Source organism: Diprion similis, chromosome 9, assembly GCF_021155765.1.
Source record: "Diprion similis isolate iyDipSimi1 chromosome 9, iyDipSimi1.1, whole genome shotgun sequence".
Lineage (NCBI taxonomy): Eukaryota > Metazoa > Arthropoda > Insecta > Hymenoptera > Diprionidae > Diprion > Diprion similis.
Genome location: NC_060113.1, coordinates 8683409 through 8709003, shown reverse-complemented (window position 1 = coordinate 8709003; position 25595 = coordinate 8683409). Strand labels below are relative to the sequence as shown.

The following is a 25595-nucleotide window of genomic DNA, read 5'->3' as shown; positions in this document are numbered from 1 at the left end:
GATAGAACAATTTCATGTTTTTAAAATAAAACGATTGAGGTGCGCTCTATAAAATTTTTAGGCATTCCAATAACACATTGTTTTTAGACAAACTTCACATTATTGCAAGGAACTCACACCGTGTTATCTTGAATAAATTGATAGCATGATCATTTGAAAGCTTGATGCAATTGTATATCAAGTTGTCACAAGTATTTCGTCCGACAAAAGTATTTTGTTGAATTAAGTAAGTATTTTGTTCCTCGCATTTAACTATAACATTTAGTTGAATCAAAGGAATATCACTCGACTCAAATAATCGTTTTCCTCCGTGTGTGGTAAAGATTCGAGATTGGTAGATCGCACTGAGTCTGGATAGTAAACTGCAGATATTGGATCTGATCAAGTTGGTGACCTGTTCCTTATAGTGTACCAGAAATAAATATTCGTTTTTCACATGAAAATTTTAGTTTTTTGGTTGATAAAAACCAACGCAGCACTTCATTCAGGCCCTTGCAAGTTGCTAGTGGTCAGAGATCGTATTTTTCTTTACAATGTAAAACGGATTAAGTCTTCCATGTTTTGTAGGAATTTGTTTATCACTTATTTCCAAGTGAAACATTTTCTGCATCCAGAATACCTCCCTTGTTTCATACATCATATTACATTTTCTTTAGTTATTAGCCATTGTACATCCATCAGTGAATTCCCAACTTTTAGAGTTGATTCAGGTAATAATCCCGTAAAATGATCACTGAAGTCAGCTTTTTGTTCACAATCATGTGGTGTGCTTCGTACAAGTTTTGTATTGGGTATAAATTTTATAATGAGAATGGTTTGACTGTGTCGTTTGTCTAAAAGATTGAATATCATTTTATCGTAAATGAGTTTCGGAAACTTACATTCAATTTTAAATCGCTGGAGTTCCCAAAAATTTGAACACCAGATTCGTTCACGAAGGTTCGTTTCTACAAGCGGCGGTCCTACAAGTTCATTTCTACAAATTGCGGCTCTACAAGTTCGTTTCTCCAAATTCGTTTCAAAGGAGGAGGACGGATTATACAGAAATCAGTTCTACAGCAAAATTGTTCTACTGAATATGTTCCTATAAATTGTGTTTGACACAACGCACATTCAGAGCAATCATTGAATCGTAAAAATCATACATTTAATCGTCAATTTCGTACATTTCGAATGGGTATTGTGTTTGAATGTGTGAAACTAGAAAACTATTCTGTAGAAGAATTCTCCTGTAGAATGAGTCATGCATGATCATTTCTGATGTGAATCTCAAATTCCTTGCTGTAAGAAAAATATATTTGTAGAAATGAGTCTGCAAAACATATTGCGTAAAATATTTACCATGTAGAACTGATTTCTGTAGAATCGATCCTCCTTGTTCGAAACGAATCTGGAGAAAGGAATTTGTAGAAACAAACTTTTAGGATTGCCACTTGTAGCAACAAGCTTGTAGGACTACTGCATGTAGGAACGAACTCGTGGAAGCGAACCGGGAGAAACAAACTTATAGAACCGCCTCTTGTAAGAACGAACTTGTAGAACTGTTCACTATAGGACAGATCCGCGTAGAACCGGTCTTCTTCTGTTTAGAACAATAATGCTCACAATCAGTCATATGCATGACTTGCCCTAATATACTAAATGAGATACTTTATAGCCTCTTTGAGCGTACCAGTAAATTAGTAGCAAAGTTTAAATTACAGCAACTTAATTTTTACCATCAGAATGTCCATTGAGATTATAACTTTTTCACTACACTGTTTTGAGACAAGTAATCGACTACCAGCTTTGAACCCTGCTTTTCTCTGATATGCTAAACTATCCATGCAGTACTTTCGACTTCTGCAGCACGAATAGAGTAGTCAAGAGTAACGAAAGTGGCACTGGTGACTGTTGAGCGGATGTGGGGATTTAAACCAATATGAAATTTGACGTATTATCTGGAAGCTTCGTCAATTGAACGGAATTCAAAGAAATACTAGCATACGAAATTCAGTGTTTACCCATAATGTCAAACAAATATACATCGGACATTCCACGTCAACTCGACTAACGTCTGACACTCACCATTTTTGATTTTGTTCCAAAAATTTTATGCAATTGTTCCAACTTCGAAACAGTACCCTGAATTTTTTCAGATTTTTTGAGTAAATTTGTTGCATTTATGATTTTTGAAAACCAATATATCTTTGGCTGTAATTTAAAAATTTGAAAAAATTCTCAAAAACCTTGTGTCGGATATTAAAATTTTTAAGCCTAGACTCAGAGTGTTCCATTTTTATTTTTTTAGAATTTCAAAAAAATTGAGGGAAGTGTCAGTTTACTATGGGAGGCTGCTCAAACATTTTCATAGGTAACAAATTAGATTGAAAAATTAAAACTAATTAAACATTTGCAATTTTTTATGTAGAAAAAATATTTTATTGGTAAAACCTGAAAAATTTCGCCAAAATCCTATGTGGTGTATAAAAAATTTTGAGCAGCAGCCCACGAAAGACTTAAAATTGCTTTTTTTTCAATTTGTATTCTTTGAACAACTCAAAAGAGAGTAAAAGCCAACTCCGGCCTAATCTGTGTCTAGGCTTAAGAATTTCGACATCTGAAGCAAGATTTTTCAGTATTTTTCTAGTTTTTTAATTTTGAAGAAAGATATATTCGTTTTCAAAAATTGTAACTTGAAAAAATTGACTCAAAAAAATTTGAGAAATATTCAGGGTACTGTTTTGGAATTGGTACAATTGCAAAAAATTTTTTGAGTCAAATCATAAATGGTGAGAATTGGACAGTGGTCGAGTTGGTGTGGAATGCCCCACATGTCTCCATGACAATTTTCATGCATGAATATAGATCTTTTTTAGAATCCTGCTAAAAACATTATAAATTTTCATTGGCTCAATCCTTTATTTCCTCTCGAATCCAGGATTCGCGCTTAGCATTTGACTTTCATGAAAAATACGTTGTGTATTTATTGTCTGTTATAATTGATACAGTATGAGTCTACGGAACGAAAGCGTAAGGAAGAAAGAGAATGGAAGGAACGAGCTCGCATGAAAGAAAAAGAAGGGGCTGGCGGAGGAGGCGGAGGATTGAGGCGAGAAATTTGGATTCATCCTGGGGGCAGGAGGGTCACGCGAACAACAACTGCGGCTGCGGCAAGTGAAGCAAGACTAGCTCACAGTGACCCTGAGGAACTTTCCCAGTTGACCAGTGTCGAAGTAAGAATATTTTGCACTAGTATGGGTTGTGCTACTATTAAGGGATAATTACTTCACATAACACTGTAACTACAGTATCTATACAGTTCACGAAAATTTTTGATTCGTTGAACTCAGTTACAATATCACGAATTCTCCCTGCAAGTCATGTGTAATCTATTTTTTGGAATATAAATTGGCATAACTAACAGAAGTATTTCAAGAAATCGGTTGCAAGCAAATAAACTAGTTAATTATATTGAAACATATATTTGACATTCTTTTTTTAGGTGAACAAGCGATTTGTAACGTCTTACCTCCATGTTCATGGAAAGCTGATCACCAAAATTGGGTGAGTTGAATTAAAAAATTTCGGGAGTATTTCCCATCGCATCGTACAATAAAAGTTGTAAAAGAGAATTGAAATGCAAGTCCAATGTAAAAAGTTTGGTTCTTGCCTATTTACGCTGTTGACAATGAGCTGTTTAATCATTATGGCTTCCACATGTATGGGAGTGTTTGAAACTCAATTTTATCACAATCTTTAAAATTTATCCAGTACTAAAAGTGAAATTATCATCCGTGTTTAACGATAGTCTTAAGTGATAATGAATTCTAGGATTTAGAAACTGGGTGATATGAATTTCAAAACATTGAATGTAAAAAAACTTTTTTTTGTTGCGATTGGTTCCTTTTTACCAATAATTGAGTGTACTAAGTATTGATGCACATGGAAGTGAATAGTTCTTATTTTCGTAAACTAGGGGCTTCGCCCCTACGCGCTTCGCGCGTTAACTCCGCTCGGCGCTACACGCCTCAGCCCACTGAAGCTCGGCGCCTCGCGGCTCGCGCTATTGTTCGTTCACATTTGTTCATTGTTCAGGAAGTAAGAGATCTACTTTCTGGGTTTTCCCCATACTAATCTTGTCACCCGATTGAATAGAGTGAATATTAGGGAGGTCCTTATTTAGGGTGTTGTTATATTATTTTATATTATTCAAAGTCCGGTGCTTCGCGCCTCACTCATGCGCAGGCCGAACTTATTCTAACCTTTGGGTTGCGACAGTCACATTCTGTGTTTCGAAAATATTGTCCCGTCTATCTGGACGACAGAAATCACCTTCGCGTTGACCTGGACCATGAATTACAGAGCGGTGGTTCTGGACGACGGAAAACATCGTCCTGTGACCTGGACCACGAATACTGTAATACGCTTGTTTCGTCGTCCTGTATCACGAATACGCTCGTTCCGTCGATAGTTTTACCTTTTCAATTATTAACATTCTGCAACACCGTTAAATATCGTCACATTAACCTGTACCTCGAATACTACGTGGCGCTGGTCCTCCAGAGATCAGTTTTCTCTTTTTAAGAGCTGCTGCGCTTGCTTCAGGTCCAGAGTAATACATGGTAATAAATAGCTATCTTCATGCATCTTAAAAACGATAATTCCATGCGTCTTAATCGTCCCTGTGATCCTGGTTGTGTCTTCCCTGCGATGCTGGTTGCGTCTCTTGAAAACGTCTACTTCAGGCGATGAAATCTTTTTATTAGACAGAAGTAGTAATACAATGCCGGTTCTGCGTATAGATTCCCGTTACCGACACTCACCGACATCTTCCCTAGACTCAAACCCTTCTTCGCGATGACGTTACAGTCCGCTGTACTGACCAAAGATCAAAATGGCGCTACCTATTTATCGACCGAAGGTTCAACCTTACCGACAGTGTTATTAGCCAAAGGTCAAAATTGTTTGAATTTAGAGAGATCAAATTTGTTTTACCCAAGGAAGAGGGAAAGATTCTGAGATTCAAATATTTTAAGTACAACGAAACCGTTCAAGCAATTGGCACACTCGTTAGAAACGTAACCTTAAAACATTTATGAATAAAGTTTTTTTTTTGTTTTTTCAATATTCATGAATTTATTTCACACTTTTACCTTAGCTATGAATAGAATAAATTTAAAAATAGCTCTTGCTTAGGTTTTTAAAACTCAATTCGAATTACTATTACAAGATATAAAAATTGGTTGAATTAAAGGTGGGCAGGATGGCTTAGTATTGAGTGACAAATACATATAATTTCAATCGTTTTATTCAATATTAAACTTAGTACTATTACAAGGTATAACACGTGTGTATGTGACACTGAAATTCCACGTAAACGAATTCGAGTTGATTATATGGCCCACCCAGGTACCGCAGACGCAACAGAGTGTCATTACTTGCTGCCAACATCTTCTGGAACAGATCTTCATCTTCCTGGAGGGATTTCGTCAATCGATTCGGTAGAAAAACCGTAAACGAACCTTCCAAATCCAGAACTATTTTATCACCGAATTTCGTCTTAACTTTACGAATTCCGCTGACTCGGTACTCGAAGTAGGCTTCGAGGTCCGTAAGCTTTTTCAACGGGAGAAATGTCATCAGCCGTGCGACCTTGTTTAATTTTGAGAAATCCATGATTGTCACTGTCAATTAGTATTTGCTCAAATTCTCTTGTTAGTTGGTTCAGTTCAGATTTGATTTTCAGCAGATGTTTCACTTCCACAATATTCTTGATGAACAGGTCAAGTCGCTCTTTGAATTCACGTTATTGTTGCGGAGCACTATTCACTGCAGGAAGAACAACTTCAGACTGACGACGAAGTTTTCAGGTCTGACTTTTATAACATCCCCACTACATGCATTTGAAACTTGGTGGGGAGAAAGAATGTCACGAGGTTGGTATCACATCGGACTTTAGACTTTTGATAAGAACGTCACGCGGTTGATAACGCACAGGACTTTGGACTCGAACAGAACGTCACGTGGTTCGATGTCGTGGGAACGGAATGTCACGTGGTTCACCCCAGCCATTCTCGGAACCATTAATTATCGAATGTCACGTGGTTAAATCATACTGGTTTTTCGACCTCACAAGCAGTTTTCGAGAAGAAAATGTCACACGGTTCATATCGGATTAACGAAAAAACAATTCTCGGAACTGTTAATTGTGAAATGTAGGGTGTCAAATATTACACCGCAAGCCGCTCAAGGTTATACGGAACATTCCTGAGATGGGTACGCTGGGAATAGAAGGATTTACGTCTCCGCTACACCTCGACCATCGGTAGGGGGGATGATAGTGAGACTGATGGTAAAGCCGCGTGATTTTGACCTCCGGTAGATAAAACGGTCGGTAAAGCAGCAAGATTTTGACCTTCGGCTGATAACACTGTCGGTAAGCTTGAACCTTCGGTCGATAAATATGTAGCGCCATTTTAACCTTCGGTCGGTATAGCGGACTGTGACATCATCGCGGAGAAGGGTTTGAGTCTAGGAAAGGTGTCCGTAAGTGTCGGTAACAGGAATCTATACGCATAACCGGCATTGCATCACTACTGTCAGAGAGATTAGTTCTAAGCAGTTAAAACGGATTTCGTTGTGCCCAATAATTTTTATTAAAAAAAATGTATTTTTAATCTCGTCAAACATGCATATCTGATTTGGTGAAATCTTTCAAAAAATGTTCAATATATGCTGAATAGTCACATTCAAGAAATCGTGCAGTAATTGAGTCGGATGTTTAAAGTTGAATATTACAGTAAGTAAGAGTACGTCGAAACAACTTCTTTCTGTAATGATTTATGCAGTAGTCCCTGAATGATAGTCTTTAATTGAAACTCTTTCAACACTATTATCACATTTGGGCAGAAAAAGAGTCTAACCGGATAAGATAGTCAAATTGGCCTATAAGTCACCTGAAAAAGTGATTATATCTTTATGTTCGGTATAAAAAAATCGCTGATTCCTAGGGTTTCAGACCACTAAACCTTTATCAGGCTTGATGAGGCCCAATTTCGTGATTGTCAGTTTTTTGACGATGTCTCTGTCAGTTTTCATGCTACAATTTTTTTTCTTTAAATTGTAGTGTTTTTTAAGCCCTGCAAATTAGTTTAATTGAAAAAAGTTTTGGCGCTAAACTCAAATTTTTATAGCGTTTTGAGAAGTTTCATATTTCAAGAACAAGGATCTACTGATCGTGATAAAAAAATATCTTGTGGATTTTTACCCTAAAAATATGTATGAATTTTTTCAGATTTTTGAAATAGGTGGAACTAAAAAAAAACCATATTTTCAGGTTTTCCGACCATATTCAAGCATCTAGATTTTTTTTGATAACTTATTAGGTATTTCTAAATGTCACTTCTGACTTTATTCTATATCTACGACCAAGACGCTAAAACTTGTTTCCCTTCGTGCGCTTCATCGCAGAGTAGTGTGATCTCAATAAAAACCGCATTATCGACTGATCATAAGTCAACCTTGGCGGCTTCGTAGATAAGTGCAAATTCTCGTGAGTGATTATCAATTTTTTTTTTACATTTATTCTGACGACTTTTTATCGTTCATTTATGTGTGAGAAACGAATTTTTATGTGAAATGACACATTCTTACCTTGAAATGTTAATTAGAAACTCATCCACTATCAATAAGAATTATAGCAAATGTTGTGGTACGTATTTCATTTTACGTTTAATGGAAGTATATATTGAGATACCAAATATAGGGATAAACAAGACCATATTTTCCGATTTTTAAATCACTGATAATTTTTCAAAATTTACGAACGTAGAAAAGTATACTTGGATTCAATAATTTATGATCATGGGGTGCATATCAATTATCGTAACTGTTTTCTTCAATGCTAGGAACCACGTGTCTTCGTTGATAAATCTTCCTGAGATGTTCGGTAGATTTCGTCATTTTGGAGCGGTATCTAGGATGTGACAAAAAGTAAATAACGGCACCCACGTGAGAGCAGCAATCGATCGTTCTCATACCGTTAGCACATTCGCAATAATAACGTAAAATGCCGGCACAACCAATCGCATCTGGTTTCTAATGAATATAGCAGTTGTAAGTTTTTTTTCTATGTGTCTGGCGTTCATTTGTATTTTGCATTTTAAAGAATGTGTGTTTTTGAATAAAAATTCGCTTCTGACACATAAATAAATGATAAAAAGTGGTCTATGATGTACTAAATGTAAAAAAAGTGATAATCACTCTGGAGAATTTATAGTTATCTACGAATCCGCCAATATTCACTTATGATCAGTCGATAATGCTGTTTTTATTGGTTTTACACTTCCTCTACGGTGAAGCGTACGCAGGAAAACAAGTTTTAGCGTCTTTCTAGTAGGTATGGAATAAACTCAGAGATGGCATTGACCTGGATTCTTGAATATGGTCGAAAACCCGAAAAATGTGGTTCTTATTTTTCTTTAGTTCGTTCCACCTATTTTAAAAATCTGACAAAATTCATATATATTTTTAGGGTAACAATACATGACATGTTCATTTTGTTTTTAAAATATCGAGTTTTAAAATTTAAAAAATGCTATAAAAATTTGAGTTTAGCGCCAAAACATTTTTCAATACAACCATTTTGCAGGGCTTCAAAAATCCTGAAATTTGAAGAAAAAAATTTCTAGCATGAAAATTGACAGAGATATCGTCAAAAAACTGAAAATCACCAAATTGGGCCATTCAATTTTACGTGAAACCATAAACCTATAAGTATTTTTACCTGTACCTAATGAAAACTTGGTATCGACGCAAGTGAATTGTTTCTTGTGTGTCTTATATTTTGATTTTACCATTGTCAATTCCAAGAGAAGTGTATGATTTGGATAGGATTGAATTATTTTTTTTGTCCAATCTGCACCGCAGGTATGTCTTTTTTTTCATCTAAGGTCGGCGCAAAGTGCCCTTTTTCCTCCTGGAAACAAATAAGCGGCCGCAAAATATCGTGAACGGGCGTAAAATCGTGCTTTAACGCTTATAATCGGTCGAAGATTGGATCGATACTTGATGCAATTCATAACCCACGATGCAACCTTCATATTCTCGTCAATTTTGTGTAACGTAAAAAACAATGCTTTCCCGAACCTGTGCCTGTTTCTCTTGCATATTAAGGGGGCATATTTGAGTAGGTGGCTAAAAAAGTAGGCGATTTTGAGAATTGTTATCTAAAAAACTGTTTATTCGATTACATTCATTTTTTTTCTGTTTCAAAGTTTTTACATTCAGGTATATTCAGAACTTTTTTCATCAAAATTTATTCACTCGTAGCGTTGTTACAGTGGTCGGTGTAAAACGTGTTCCGTACTGACATGGTTTTTGGTGTCTAGGATTTTAGACAGTTGGTTTATCTAACATAAAAAATTCCAACGGGATCTTGAAATATAATATCTTGAGCCGTCCGCTGCGTAGGGATTTTTTTGTTTTTTTTTCTTTTAACGAAACGGTGAACGTTTCGACTTTATCGTTCGATTCCTGGCCTAAACTTGACACCTTTTTTGGACCGTAAAAAAGAAATGATTGAATTAAAAGAAGAACCATACGCAGCAAACGAGACAAAATGACCAAAAAATTGTGTCCGGTAAAAATTGGTCGTGTCGTTTTCGAGGTATTCTAGTAATTCGAACCATGCGTCCGTTCCAAGTTTGAAGCCCAAAATTAATTATGCGGCGTATCTTACGATTAATCAAATTTAAAATGCGTTTATTATTAAAATCATACGCGGTTGATTATAATTTGGTTCAACAAAAAAAAAGCGGCAACGAGCAACTACTCTGAACAGAAATAAAAATACATGCAACTCTAGTACACCTCGTAATTTTTTTCAAATTACTGAGCCTAATACATTGTACTATGAAAATTTTCTTTCTAATATGACCAAAAAAGTGTTTCGTGAATTGACTATACCGTATATACAGGGTGAGTTGCTTCAAGTATCGAGAATGGGAGGGGCTTAATAAACGCGAAGGCATATCCCTTTAGCCAATCAACGGGATGAAAGTGTGGTAAGCGGTATCAGTTGTGCGACAAAAGCTCTTGTGATTAGCTGATGGATCCTCGAAACGTTCATTCCGAAATCTTTTAATAGTAAATACGTTAGCTGGATTATTTGTTGTTGATACTTTTCCTCTATAACCAGAAGTTGAGTATCCTTCCCTCGTCACGATCATAGTCTGACGCAATTGCTCTGACCGTTGATGGGCTGAAAGAATGTGCCTTCGCGTCTACTAAGCCTTTCCCATTCTCGATACTTGAAGCGACTCACCCTGTATTGGTAAACCAATCGTGACGATTTGCCACCTGGTGGCTGGATTTGACACTATTGAAGAAGGAAAGCAAACCGTTGAGGTCACGATTCACTTTTTGTTGTTTCGTCATTTTACTTGATTGATAAATATGAATGATCAAAAAATGTGTGAATCTGCTGAAATTGTTTCGCTCAAAGAGCAATTTTTCATCTCACTTACAATTTTACTTCCCTTTATACGATAAAATTGATTTCCGAATATTTTGAGATGTTTTTCTCCAATTCCAGCCAACACTTCAAAAATGGAAAATTCAAATTAATCTAAAGTATACTATTTGCACTAGTAGACCGCGATTTGATGGATCTTTCTGCAATATTTTATACGGCTGTGTGCAATGGTATACTATAGCGTCTGGCTAGGACGTAGGGCGCCCATGGAAAAGCCAGAGCTTTGTCCTTCAGAATCGTTTTCGGATTGAATTTGTTATCATGAGTTACAGGTCCCGAAAAATGTATTCCAAATGTTTCATACTATAACACAAATTTTTTGTATTGCACTGCTGTGGTTCGACTTACCTCAAGAACACTGTTTTATTATAAATATATAAATTGTTGCATAAAAAAAAATCGTCGTAATATATGCGCGTATACGTATCTGATATTTCGTCCATAAAAATTGCGATATTATACCGGCGTGGCGCCACTTGGTTCGGCGCACATAGCGAATATCTTGTAAATTAGGTATTACATGTCATTAAGTACATATTTCTGCCACTATTTATTTTTTCTTGATTCTAATTTGCAACAAAAGTTACGCTTTCGTAAAGATTTTTTGAAATTTCTTTGACGCTTATTCCAAGGCAGTATGGTTGAATTTCACTCAGGCCCATTTTAAGAGCCACCGTAGTTTTATATCGGTGATTTTTTTTCTCACAAATATTGGCAATCAGATGTGTTTTTTTTTCATTTTAGCTGCGGAAATGTGTTTCTTCTAAACTATTATTCCGCGTAGTTTCTTATTCAGTCTCACATTGATGCGTCCGTATATTCCTACGGGCACCAATGACCCTAAACTCAATTAAGTGATTATGATTTTTCTTTGAAAGAACGACAGTTTTAAACTTTGAAATTGAAATTGCAACATTGTACAGTCCGACTTCTAAGTAATAAAACCCGCAGTAAGAAAACTTCCCCAGTTTCTTGCTCGCGCACTTCCCTCACTCCAGTTTAATCTCGAAGCTCCAATTATTTGCGTGCGAACCTCTCACTAAAAACGTACAGTCTACGAAAAAATAAAGAGAGAGACAAAGAGAGTCAGTGAGCGAGAAGCGCGCACATGGTGGGGGTACTTGCATTCGTGGAACAACTCTTTCCCGCAGGGACTTTTGCGTTCTTATTGAGAAGTCGAACCGTAAGTAGAAGGTTTAAATTAAATGCAGCAATTTACGACAATTAATACTTATTATCCGATACAATGGTTAATACTTAGCTTCAAAACAATGGAAGGTACGATAATTTTTTGTTTGTTCGTAAAATCACTGTGTGGTGGTTTAAAAGAATGACCGTTGGGTCGATTTCCCTTGTTAGGAGTTTTAATACTTCGAAAATATGTTGGAATATAAATTTTCGTCAGAGTTATTTATGAAAAAGTATGTTCTTTTATTTAAAGGTCACTGTAAATTGGCGATTAAAATCGTTTTCCCGATTTATCACTGTATGTTCATATCCAGAAAGCCGTGAGCCATGTCTACTGCGGAGTTTGAAGACATTAAAATTATCAAGAGTGCAAAAACCATTCAAGGCGCGTCCGGTTTAGTTGCAGGGATCAGGACAAAGGGTTGTGAGATAGAAATAAATACCGCGCTGTATAGGTGGACAAAATGTCTGTAAAGTATAATATAATGACCGTTTCGCCGTTAGTCGTTGAAGGGCAATTTCCGCGGCGAGGCTGGAGAACCAGCGCCATCCAGAAGGGTCGTAAAATGTAAAGGGTGGCAGTAATAGGGTGAACAGGATCTACGGAAGAGACACGACTACTGGCCATGGACAGCGTCGATTGTTCTTTCTTATTCGGAAGCCGAAGGCTAAGCCTAAGCTATTTTTGAACCTAATTATTATAGCGTGCGCCGGTGAACTCATGGATAAACTTGTGTTAACTCGCGAGGGGTTCCGCTTCTGTGAGAGAGAGGCTGCTTTACGACTTTTCGCGGTAACCGCTAGTGGATATATGCAGTTGAAGGTGGCTTTGCACATACAGTCCGGTTGCTGCGTGCCAGCATTATAGCTACTTCTACAATCGTCAATGAGACGAAGTAAAAGACTCTTTGATAACAGCTGCCTGTGCAGCTACGACTTTTATCGCAGAGCACCGGAAGCAAACCTTGAAAAAAAGAGGGTTCGTGTAACCCATACGTGCGGTTGAAGTGAAACTTCCTTGCCGTTGAGGGGATACTTATCCCTACAAAAAAAAAACCTCTCCATCTCCGCTAAATATCTAAAAAATCATTCATGTACTGTTTTTCACTAGAAAATAGATCTGCATCAGATCGATGATAGATTACAAGCTATTCCCAAAAAATATTTTTTGGTCCGAAAATTTTTCCAAAATTGAACTATTTTTTTTTCTAAACTGTTTTTCGAACGCGCAAGTGAAAGCAGTTGGCAACATCGAAAAATTTTCAATAAAAAGTCGTTCTCCTTGTTTTTCTGTTTAAGTTTGTTTTCGATTTTTCACAATCGGTCGATTAGTTCTGGAGATATTTGCAAATAACTGACCGCTGTCGAGCGGCGTGCGCTTGGAAGTGCCAGTGGAGGGCGTTTGTTTTCATTACCTGCTTGGATGCTGGAATGATATTCGTAATTAAGTTTCTTAATTTCTATTTTTTCATATTTTTTAAAATAATTTTCGGTAATACCGACTGTTTTCTTTCAAATTCGTTCTTTTTTTTTAATCAAAAAGAAGGGGATAACATTGTTAATAACAATTGTTTGTATAGGAGTAGGTGAAAAAGACCAATAGAATCGGATTCTTCATCCTCGAAAACATAGGGTAACATGTATTAAAACTGCCCCGACCTGTAAGTGACCACGGAAAGAGGGGGTATTGCGTATAGACTATCTGTTATTATTGTAAACAATAAATTTCACACGATACATGATGTTCTTTCATTACTTGAATTGCATGATAATATTGCACTTACATTACATATTCATATTGCACGATAAAGGGTAATTGAAATTCTTGATAGGGCAAATAGTCCTATAAATCTGGTCTGCCACGCACGGGTGTCAGTTTTTACTTAGGCAGACCAAAATATTTGTATAGTAGACAATGAGAATTGAAAAAAAGAAACAAAAAAAAAAAAAACGGATGATCGATGACTTAGGCAAGGTATTGAAAATTGAAAAAAAAATGTACAAATTGGTTACCACCCACAGAAATTGGCCAAATTTTCACAGTTGCACTAAATGGATCGAACTTTCTTGTATGATGCCACTCGGTGGTGATAAAACACACATTTTGAGCCCAGTCGCATGAGATTTGATGGTGAAATGACGAAATGGCAGCTAATCTGGTTTTCGATTACGAAGAGCACCGATATCTCATTTTGGCGACATTTGTTACCGACATTACGCGCATGCCAGTAATGCATGAGTGTAATGTCGGTAAAAAATGATCGGCATGCGTGAAAGGTCAGTAACAAATGTCGCCAAAATGAGATTTCGGTGTTTTACGTAATCGAAAACCAGATCAGCTGCCATTTCGTCATTTCACCATCAAATCTGATGGGACTGGAGTCAAAATATGTGTTTCATCACCGTCGAGTAGCCTCATACTGGAGAGTTCGATCCATTCAGTGCAACTGTGAAAATTTGGCCAATTTCTGTGGGTGGTAACCAATTTGTAAATTTTTTTTCCAAATTTTCAGAAATTAAAAATACGCTCCACTTTTTGCCAAAATAAGACATTAACTACCCAAGTTTCACTCTGATCGCCTTAGCGGTATAGAAGTTTTGCATGCCCGCGTTTTCGAGGTGTCCATACAACGCATCTTTATAAGCACCATAAATCTCAGCTGGATGTTTCTTAACGTAGGTGGCATACCTGTTTATGCCAGGTAAATTGACTTCTTTAAGGATGTCCCACCAGGATATGTTTAGATAGACCGACGGTTCAATATTCTCTAGTCTTCGAATAAAGTATGAATTAACTACATGTGTAATGACTTAAACTTTCCGACAGTGGGCTTCCGTCATATCAATATAACAGAACCCGACAATACCTGATTGAAATGGGTTTGTGGTCGATCGGTAGTGACGCTGCGGATCGATTTTGCATTACCAACGTAATTGACTCGACCGAAAAATTAACTTCCATGAATCGCTATTCTCGTGTGTACGTGATGTGGTATTGAAGTTTACATGACACTACGTAGGAATTAGCAAATCAGTTTTTCTGGTTTTGCTCAAAAACTAGATTGAACTAACTTATAAAATAAGTAGAGTAATCAGGAACAATTTAACCATCAGGAAGCCATCAAGAAGCCATCAAGAACAACCATCAGTTTGATCGGATCATCCGCATGTGTTCAAATTTGTCACTATTCTACAGGAAAATTGGTGTGTTTATCGGTTTTCTCAATTTTCTCTAGAATTTCATGACCAAGCGGCTAACAAAATACGTAGATCAGCCATGGGCGATCGAGAATTAGTTATGAGCCGTCGTTCAATTTGCCAAATTTTTGGTGATCTGATTAAAGGGCGATTTCAATTTTGGCGCCACTCGACCTGGAGTACAGTACAGGATAGGTTTTTTGGGTAACGTGTAATATTAGTCTTCCATTTTTTAAAATTTTTCAAAAACCCAGGAGTTAGCAATTGATGAAAATTTCGACGCAATTATGAGTGATCGAGAATCAATTAGGAGCAATTTCCCATTTGCTTGAACTATCGTCTTTTTATTCGAAGTATAATCGCAAATTCGGTATCACTTGATCCCGTAGAAGTCTCTGTTTTGTTTTTCCCAATTTTCTCCCAAAACATCAGGAAGCAATAACTTGAAATCATAAAGCCATTTAGACCAAATAAGAGGTAATTATCTGGTACCAAATTTATAGAAAAAATTCGCAAGTCATCTTCAGGCCATCTTCGCAAAGGTCCTCATCGAGCGAAATCCTGGAATTGTATTATTGACATGTGTTACATCTTATCGAGCAAAATCCCGGAACTACATTACTGATGGTCCATCATCTCCGAGCATACCGAACGCAGACATGAACCCTCAACCGTCCGACGTCAAACCCTCCGACACGAAGTCCAGCTTGCTAGCTTGTAGAAGGTTCTTCCGTCAGATTTGAGATTATTCCGAGAGAATGTTGTTCGAATTCTAGGAATTATATGACAGGCTTCGGCGCGCCGGTAAGGTTCCGGAGGCCTGAGACGTTGTGAGGCTTGTACCGAATTTCCACCTTGTACGAATTCTCGGAATTTTCGCTGATAGAAAATTCTCGGAATTGTCCGGCGGGTTTCGGCGCGTCGTTGAATTCGAGAAGGTTCTAGAATCGCTTCAGCGCTTTCTTTATAACGTCGAGTCCAAGAAAGTTCCGAAGAAGTTTTCAGTAACTTGCGAAGCTTCTTAGAAATTCGGACAAAAGACTGTAACATACATTTATACAGTGGATGCGGTTATAAGTCAGAAATTTGTGACCAAACATCATTTTTGAATCGATTCTTCCTTAATGCAGAGAACCTAGAAATATACAGACTTCTGAGCCTGAATCAAATTATCCTCAAAAAATCTCGATAAAGTAAAAACCTGATTAAAGTAATTTTAGTAAATTTTATAACATTTGGTCAATGTTTTTTATGTTTAAAAGTGACTGCAAAAAAGGTGGGTGGGTGGTGCGGATGATTATAGCACTTGCAGTGATTTGAAACAAAAAATTCGAATAGATCATTATTCTGTAAGCTTGTCGCTCTAGCCCCTAACAGACTTAGACATTTTTATTAAAAACGTTATTTTTAGAATAACTTGTTAAAATGCTGGCCCAATCTGTTGGATAGTATCTTGTCAAACTCAGGCACCGACTAGAAACGAATGGTTTCGAGAAAGACGCGATCAAAGTTACAGTAATATATTTCTTGTCGAAAATTCATACTTACACTAATCAGCTATATCTGGTGAATATAGAAAAGGCCTAATTTTTAGCTGATTTGGCTGTTCTTTGTGCGGTTGCGTACGCTCTCTTCTTCGTAACATAACTCTGGTAACATTCGAATTTTCGTCTAGAACTTCTATAGCATGTTCTCAATATATAATGTACTTTTCAAATATCAAGAAAAAAATCGAGAATTCAACATGTTTACATCGGAATACTCCCCTAAATTCTTGAGAGAACGTCATCGTCCTGTGAAACATAAGTTGAGAAGTCGAACGATATAAACCACATAATGAATATCACAAAACTGAACAAAGCTGGAAGTCTGAAATGTTTCTTACCAACAAAGAAGCTATTAGACCTGAAGGTATTAAAAAATTATCGTACGATGAACACCCGTAACTTACAGACAAGATTTGGACAGCGTGGTAGATGGATTTTTTCTTTAGTGTTTTCCTGCCAGCACGAATTGCTCAAGTACTCTGTGATAACGACGTATCCAGGTAGCGAATATAATCGAATTGAATTACAAGATGCATCAAACTAAATGAAAGGAAATTCTGAATTCACATGAGTGTTTGAAGGGTTAACCAAGATTGGAAATGTTATATAGTATAAAAAAAGTTGCAATTAACTCTTCTTACAGGCAAGTCTAATCAAAATTTGACGCAGATGTAAGGTTTTGCTTCTATACTCTTTTAGTCTGCAATACCGAGCTGATAGGAACTTGGTTTGAAATTCAATGAAATTAACGTTCTTACTACTCTCTTTATAACTAAATATAGTCTTCGACGTCACTTCGTTAAAGCTGTGTGCTCTATTTTGTACAATTTATGTCACGTGCAAATTGCACAGTAGTCCATAAACTATTTTGGACAAATCGGTAAAATGTTAACAAAAGATAAGTCATGCTGGAATCATTTTTGCAATTGAATATATTATTTTTTTGACATCAACTAACAACCGTGTTCTTTGACAAAATTGTTCACGTAAGCAAACGTCCACCAAATTACGATACACTATAATTAATTCTTCGTTGTGCTGTAAGAAACGTGCAGCACACTGTATAAACCACTTTGTGGTTGTTTTTACACACGAAACCCCATTTTTTTTGTTTTTCTCCTAGCAGTTGCCGGTTATCGTCACTGCAAAATGAAAAATGTTGCATTCAATTGCGAACTCGAATGATGAGACTGGCTTGACAGTCGGTTCAGGGTAAAAGGAGCAAAGATAAACATAGACCCCAATAGCAATCTTCCAACTATTATTCCTAGCTCCATACGTCTCGATTATCTTCGCAATTACATAACGATCTATTGCTCTGGCGTCCGAGTGAGCCGAGAAGATCCATCCATCTCTCTTTTTCTTCTCGGAACCTCTCTTTGTCGCGAATGTGAGCTTATGTGACAGTTCCCGGGAGGCAACGGGCGACACACAATGCTCACTTGTTGGGTTCGTTGACCCATCGCACTAGCGGCAAGGAACGAGCTGAGAGCTCGACCCCTTCGCGTCCCAGGTCGCTCGACTCCTGGCCCATACCGTTATCTACTCGGGGGAGGCGCAGGATCTTCCCCAAGATCCCAAAGAACTCTCTTGGGTTTGTAAGACACCCATGATGTTCTCCATCGCACTAGTATTGATTAGTCAGTATTAGTGTCTCTAGAGTAATGGTGTGTTTAGAGTAATGGTTCGATGATAAGGTAGATCGAGTGTCCAGTCGTGGTGAAAATTCTGGTAGAGAACAATAGTTCTGATTTTTTTGTTCATTGCAGTACCTTGAAAAGCGTGAAAAAATAAGAAATTGAGCACTCAGAATGCAGTTGAATTTCGAAAAAGTATGCTGACGCTCGGAGCCAATTTGGACGAGTCTTACGTCTGCCAAATTGAAATATCTTCATACTTGGAATGAACTGTGGTCGGTTTCTATAATGAATACGGTATTGACACTTCCAAAAGAGTTTGACCTATGCATGTTTAATTCACTTTGTTTTTGGAGTAGAATAACTATAATGAGTTATAATTTCTTAAATAGGCTCAGTTTTTTGACATGTATAAACCATTATTAGCAAACGCAGTACGGATGTAAGTAATTCTTGTTGAAGTGAAATTCATACAGCATATTTATTTAGAACACTTGCTGAACAACCGATATGCGTCAAACTCAGATTTTCGCGGATTGGTCGCAGAGTTAAGGACGGATCGTGGTGTTAAATACTCGAGCCAAATATGGCATATCTACATAAAAAAAATCTTACCTTTGCACTAAGTTTGGAGAATTCCAAGCAATCGAAAGGTAAAACTGTCCATTTGACGCATTATTGCGAAATTATATAGGTATTCAGTGATAAATACGTTCGCATTCGTACAAAAATGCGTAAGATATTGATGCAGAGGTTCGTTTTAGATGAGAATACAAGCTCTTCGCTTCTATCCGCAATCTATGTTGAATGTTTCTTTTCATCATTCCATTGCTCTTTTGTTATGTTTTATATTTCCCCAACTCGCCTCATTTCCTCCTTCATATTCTTTATTTTTACTTTATATCGTTGTTGTTTATAAATATTCTTAGTTCGTCTCTATAACTCGTTATCCTATTTGGTTCTGTTTATTCGTGTAAAACTTATAGTTTTATTGTATTTTGCTCACTGTACTTTGGTATTGCCTAATGATACATTCCAGACTGCGGCATAAAATTAAAGATTCACACATATATACAGGGTGAGAGAAAAGTATGGAAATCCCTATCAATCTTGCGGGGTTCGGGGAAAAAAATTATTTTTCAGAAAGAATTCAATGGAGACTTATAATTAGATCTTGAACCTCATCTTCAAGGTCATTTTGAATCAACTTTGATATTACAAATGGCAACCCCCGTTTTTGGTGCCAGGATCGGAAAGAGCGGGAAATCTTACGTGCAAAAGTGTGTTAAGGTTTAGGGCAAACGTGACCTCTAAGGGTCAAATAAAGGTTAAAAGTATGCTTGGTAATAACAACGCAGATACCTCATTTTGAACATCCCGCATCTCACGCAGGACGTTTCACGCAACATGCAAAAACTAATTGGATCGTCCTGATCAAACCTAACAACTTTAGTGTGACACATCTTGCGTGAAATGCAGATCCTCAAAATTATTTGCCTTAATGTTACTCGATTTGGTGAAATTATCTTCGCAGGTTTCAACTTGCTCGTTAGATTGCAAATTTATCATCTGATGTGTCAAGTTATATATTTGATGGTGTTAAGTGTTGAGTTAACAAACGAATGCAAAGTCCTACCTTAGTCACGTTGGTGTATCTTATTTTTGAGAATAGGATCGAGAAATTTGTTGAAAACGAGAGTCTTGGATCCGTCGTCTGTAAAGTTGAAGATCTCTTTGTGTTCGAATATTCAATAGGGTGGGGTGAAGATGCAGAATTTTTGAAAATCGAAATGCTCCAGTGTGCAAAAATCTGTGCGCACGTATGAAAATAAGAAATCTTTTTGGAATCCGTAGCGGCTTTAGGCTCGTCATGAGCCAGTTCTCGAGCTTACCATTCCCACACTGCAGATTCTGAGTTCACAAAAAATAAAACAATATCCAATTTGAATTTCGAAATACAAATTCAGATTCGTGATTCACGATTTACAAGCCGTCAGGTACCATATTACACAATATGTCTATTTTTCTTATTTTGAACCACTATAATGGATCCACCATTACAAATTTTATAAATCTGACGTTGGATGTGTTACTGGTGATCCGCAAAACTTTTGCCTACTAAGTTCTACCAAAATCCGAATATGCGTCAATTCTTTTGTCACCATAACGGATTCGATAGTTTGGATTCCGCAAATCTGGTTTCAGATTCGTAATCAGCTTGAAATATAATAAGATTAAAAGGTAAGCTCAGAGAACTGATAAGCTAACTCATTCACCTATCACTGCGGAGAACAATAGATATTCAATTCAAGCAAGATAATTATAGTATATTGTGTATCAATAGCAGGAATTGCCAACCTGCACGAGTTTCACATCCTATTTTTTGTTAAACCTGTAATGGGAAGTTCGACTACAGAAGATGGAAAGCAAATGAAATAAAAGTAGTATTTATCAGAAAATTGGGCGAAGGAAGTCGGTGGGGAGAGCGGAGGGGTCCACTGTTTGTTGTTCGGTTTGTTGACACCTTCTCGAACACGTGAACCTCTGCGGTGACGGTACTCTAACCTAAACGTTCCTTGTGGGCACCGGACGTAGTCGTAGTCACCACTTAACTCGTTCGATGGCGCTAGTTACGCCCGTTTCACTCGACTTAGCGATAAGTTATAAATATTACCTAACGCTGACGTACATTAACGCACGTTCTCTGCCCAGCGCAGGAATCGCCCACTTCGCGCACATTCTTACAAGCATAAACGAAAAAATAGTAAAGCGCTGCTGAAAGTGAAAGAAAAAGATAAGAAAAGAGAAAATATTCAATGCAGGTAACTTCGTGGCTTCACAGAAATAACAAAAGAAAACCTCACATTCGATGCGCTGAACGTAGAATGTGTCGGGTTAAGCGACGATCCTTGCTACCCCGGCCGATGTTCGGCGTGCTGCTGTCACGTGATTTTCTCCTTATTTTTGCGATCGCTAATTGGGCCAGCAGGTCACATAAGACGGGTTAACAGGTAAGACGGAAGGTAATCCATCTTCGAGCGTCTTCTGCTCCCTTATTGACATATATTGAAATATTGATCCATCAAGTGATTTGTGGAAGGGTTATCGTCAGCTGCTTCGCTCTACTCGTGAGAGGGGAAGGTTTTGTACCTCTAGGGAAGGTACCTCTCACGGTTTTGCGATACCCATGTGTGAGCGGATCTTACAGGTAGAACGACGATAATTTAACCCTAGCCAGCTAACGATGTTTTGAGCAATCGTTGTAGTTAACGATGCGACATTCGTTTCTTTCCCTAATTTCACAATTTTAAAACTTTAGAAAAAAAATCTGAAAAAATTCATGAGCCTTCTTTGATCTCTTAACTGAATGATAATAATTTGTCCTATCTGAAAAAAAATATTTAATATCAATTTCATGTAAAATATGGAGACGCGTAGGTATTGTTGACGACAATGTTTAAAAAATTATATCTCTTGGGATTTTCACGATCTTTTCTTCTTTATCTTTCGGAATCACGAATCTAAGGTTAGATTTGTGAAATTTGTAATGGTGGATCCATTATAGTAGTTAACAATTTAAAAAAAATCGTCATATTTCCATGTAATATGGTATCCTAGGGCTTTAAAAGCGTTAATTATGAATCTGAAATTGTAGTTCGAAATTCAAATTAGATATTATTCTTTTTTTTCTATGAACTTGGAAACTGTAGGGTGAGAACGGGAAGTTCGAGGACTGGCTCATGGCAAGTCTAAAGCCGCTTGTTATTCTCGAGGTGAAGGTGATTACAATAACTTCCTTTTTTCTTTGAAAACAACAAAACGGGGAAGTTAGAAATTTTAAACCTCTTAATGTGCATCTTCAGGGTGGTGCCGACTGAGGAAACTGGTAATAGTCAGGGAAATATGTTTTCTCGACAGAGAAATGTGTTTTTTCTTTTTTCCGTCAATCATTCACAAGCCTCAACTATGCTTCGTAAATTCAGTCAAAGTTACTTTTGCAAATACATAATAATGTTCAATATTCGTTCGGTGCCCCTTTGCCCTAGTACACTATTTAAGGTTCCGTTGTTCGCAAAAGTTGCTCAACATTTCGTAAGTTCAGTGGCAAAAGGTCGGGAGTACTACATTTTTTTGCTGGAAAAGTCAGGGAATCGTATTTTAGCAAATCAAAGAACTAAATCACTAATTAAAACGGCTGTAGAGCTCGAGTCAGGCACAGCTAATTAACGCAAAGGATACGGTGCCGTGTCGTGCTGATACCGGTGCCGTTGTCCCGGTCATGCATATAAGATAAAGGAACGAAACTTTGTTTCCGGTGACGAGTACGCTCACACTAACAAAAATGCAGTATTTTGAAGAACACTTTTTCCTGAAATGATTTTTTCTTTTTTAAACTGAAAGAAATAACAGCTCATTCAATGATCAACTCGACTAAATTATTTGATGAAATAAAAAATATCTGTGAATTGAAAGATGATTTCGTTTTTGCTTTAACCAAAAAATTATTTGATTGGATCGAACTATTCTATCAAGTACGGCATGTTGGCCCATGGCCATGGCATAATAAATCCCTGTAGTGTCTGAGGTAGGTCACTGGTAGGGTACAATTAAAACTCTCCAGAGCAGTAACTTTGAGAGCTTCTACTTTACGTGGCATCATTTGCTGGATTTACAAAACTTGCTGTAAAATTGACTGCGTCTACTCGATTGCCCGATATTTGTATCTAATACTAGCTGGTACATGAGTTCTAGATGTAGGGTCTGTAGCATTTAATAATGAAATAAGTTTGTGGACTCAGAATGTCTAAATGCAACCAGTATTACGATCAGGTAATTTGATCTCTTGCCTCTTGTTCTTGGGATCGGTCGTTTTGGCCTCGCGAAAGACGCTCCCGGTAACGATAAGTTGTGGTGCTAGATAATCGGACAGATAGACAGATCGAATCGTTGTTCTACGGTGGAGATGGTATAGTACCATGTCCATAAGACGGCTTCAATGAATTGGCATGGATTACAGGTTATCCCAACCAAAATTGGGTAGAATCGGTGTGTAGGAAAATAGTTTTTATTATTCTTTGTCTTAGAATTATCGAATCGTAAACTAAAGGTTACTGTGTAGTACTAAAAAATCTATTGCAAGGAAATGGTGAAAGTTAGCAGACCGACCTACAGACTGGGCATTAGTGAGCTCAAACGCAGGTTATGGAGATTATGTGAACAACTAAATTTTTTCAAGTACTTGCTTATTAATTTAGCATGATTAAAACTGAATATAACTTCGTAAGCAAAACATAAGCGCTGCATACTATCTGTGCTTTTGACGTCCAAGAATGAAGCACGTTTCAAATCCTTTCTTATTCATTATCCCGATCATTTCAACAACTTGACTCTTATAAGTCTAAAAGTGAAGGAATCATTGTACAAGAAAGCGCAGCTATACTTTGTGCATTTTCACGCCGTAATATTATTACAGATGAAAAAATCGATGTAAAAGATGTTTGCTGATTTATTTTTTACATTTACAAACTTTTCAACACTGGTTCTGATATTCTTTCCACCCATCCATTCGCATCATGTGTCACGCAGCTGATGGATTGTTCAATGAGAGCCCAGTTTTTTGTTTATTTCAATTCTTGTTTTTTGTCTTTTGCCAGTATCAGCTAACTTCTGTAGGTGCTGGTCCTACGCTTCTTCGGTGATTCCACATGAGGCAATAGCATATCTATACTCTGGCAGTCCATTCTCTATGTCGATGATACCAGCTGCCGTCGCACACTTATGAAATACTATAGATTTTGTCGATTTTCGGCCTTTGTCCGCCATCGATGTTGCGACGTTCGATTTGGTATGCATTTTTCGCTCTGGACCAATTTTTGCTTTTACGGTGGATCTTGAGCTGAAACGATGTACCTGGATGTACCTAATCGCCATGTCCCCATAACTTTTTCGAGCAGACCTAAGTATATAGAAGTTATATCTGTCAGATCATACATGTGGTAAATGTAGATTCTCATGATAATAGTAACTAAATAATTTTTGTATACCCTCCTGGACATAAAGAAGTCTATAGGTAAAACAATACATGAAGCAGACTACGATTAACGTTCATTGCGAGGTTATAATGCACTTTCGAAAACTTTACGTAAAATAAATTTTAGAAATTTCAATGAATCACACTTTTATATGAAAGAGCAACTACGATTTGTCCACCAAATCTGATGAGTTTAGACCAACATGATATAAAACGTGTCTTATCTGCCGGTTTCACTCCACGTGTTTCAGCTCCGGCGAATTTTTCATTTTCACGGAAAAACTCCTTCACTGCTTACATCAATTTTTGGTAAGTTTCAAATTTCGGTTGCCTCCTAGAAACCAACATCGGTCATAATTTCGCAAAAACACTAATTGTACAACGAAAAATTTTGATCATGTGTATACGAAATAGTCTATAAGTCTGGGTCGAGCCATGGATTATGGATGATTTTTAGTTACGAGTGGTTGCAGGCGGCCGCTGCTACCGGGCGCATGTGATTGGTCAACTTATTTTGTAGACAACCTGGTTGGATGATTAAAACTCATAAGTCGAACGTTGTAGGCCCGCTACTTGTAGAAACAGACTTTCGAAGCGAATTAGAAGATGCGAATTTGTAGGATCGTCACTTTTAGAACGAACTTGTATAACTGTTCACTTGTAGGGGTAATCCGTGTAGAACCGCTACCCTCTTAATGTATACATGCTTTATTGGAATAATGAGGAATGTAAATGTGTTGGATAAATTGGATTGTGGAATCGATGAAATTGGTACTTGGATTGAGGAGTTTATTTGGTTGGTTTGCGAAGCAGAGGTTGAGGCTGGATGGAAATGGGAGGACAGATCAGACACTATAAGTTACTGTAAAGAATGTGTGAAAGTTAGCAAGTAGAAGCAATAGATAATGAATGGTTGGAGAAGATGGGAAAGACGTGTGGTTGGCAGGCCAGACGTTACAGCTTCATCACTTTCTGGATAGTTTTGAATATATTGTAATGGTCTGCTGATACTGGCTGCACATAGAGATTAGCTGGAGCACGACGAACTTAGCCGACGGTTAACGAACTCGGCCGAGCACATGGACAGACGGGCGGGGGAGAGACGCAAGGGGTGGGTCAAAGGACGACTACCATGACCAGTGCCGGAGATGATCGAAACTGCACGAACGACGGACAACTGACAACGACAAACTGCGGATGGTCAAGCCGGGAGTATAAATTCACCGTCGTGTTGCAGCTCGGGAACAGATCATAGCAAAGAGCTCATCTGGCTCACTCTCTCGTTGTAACGATTTCAGGACTCATCAAGAGACTGACTCAAACATACAAGTGAGGTCATATGGGCTGCGAGTACCCGTCACGTAAGTCTCTTCCGAAAAAAATCACGCGTCCTTGAGTTATAACGCCATGCTTATACACGGTAAGATTGGGAAGTAGTTGGGCCAGCTAAATGATTCCCAGCTAGCTCTCACCTTTGA

At 37.5% G+C, this 25595-nt stretch overlaps 1 protein-coding gene across 5 annotated transcripts in view; it reads left to right on the top strand.

Moving 5' to 3' along the window:
• Nucleotides 1-25595, top strand: part of LOC124410190 (telomerase-binding protein EST1A-like) — a 224985-nt gene that overhangs the window by 13136 nt on the left and 186254 nt on the right. For all 5 annotated transcript variants that reach the window (XR_006929578.1, XM_046888363.1, XM_046888364.1 and 2 more), the window contains 2 exons: nt 2991-3215; nt 3485-3546. Coding sequence is in view for 4 of the 5 variants with exons in the window: in XM_046888363.1 (XP_046744319.1) it covers nt 2991-3215; nt 3485-3546 (287 nt within the window). In the remaining variant the exon portion in view is untranslated. The remainder of the gene's footprint in view (nt 1-2990; nt 3216-3484; nt 3547-25595) is intronic.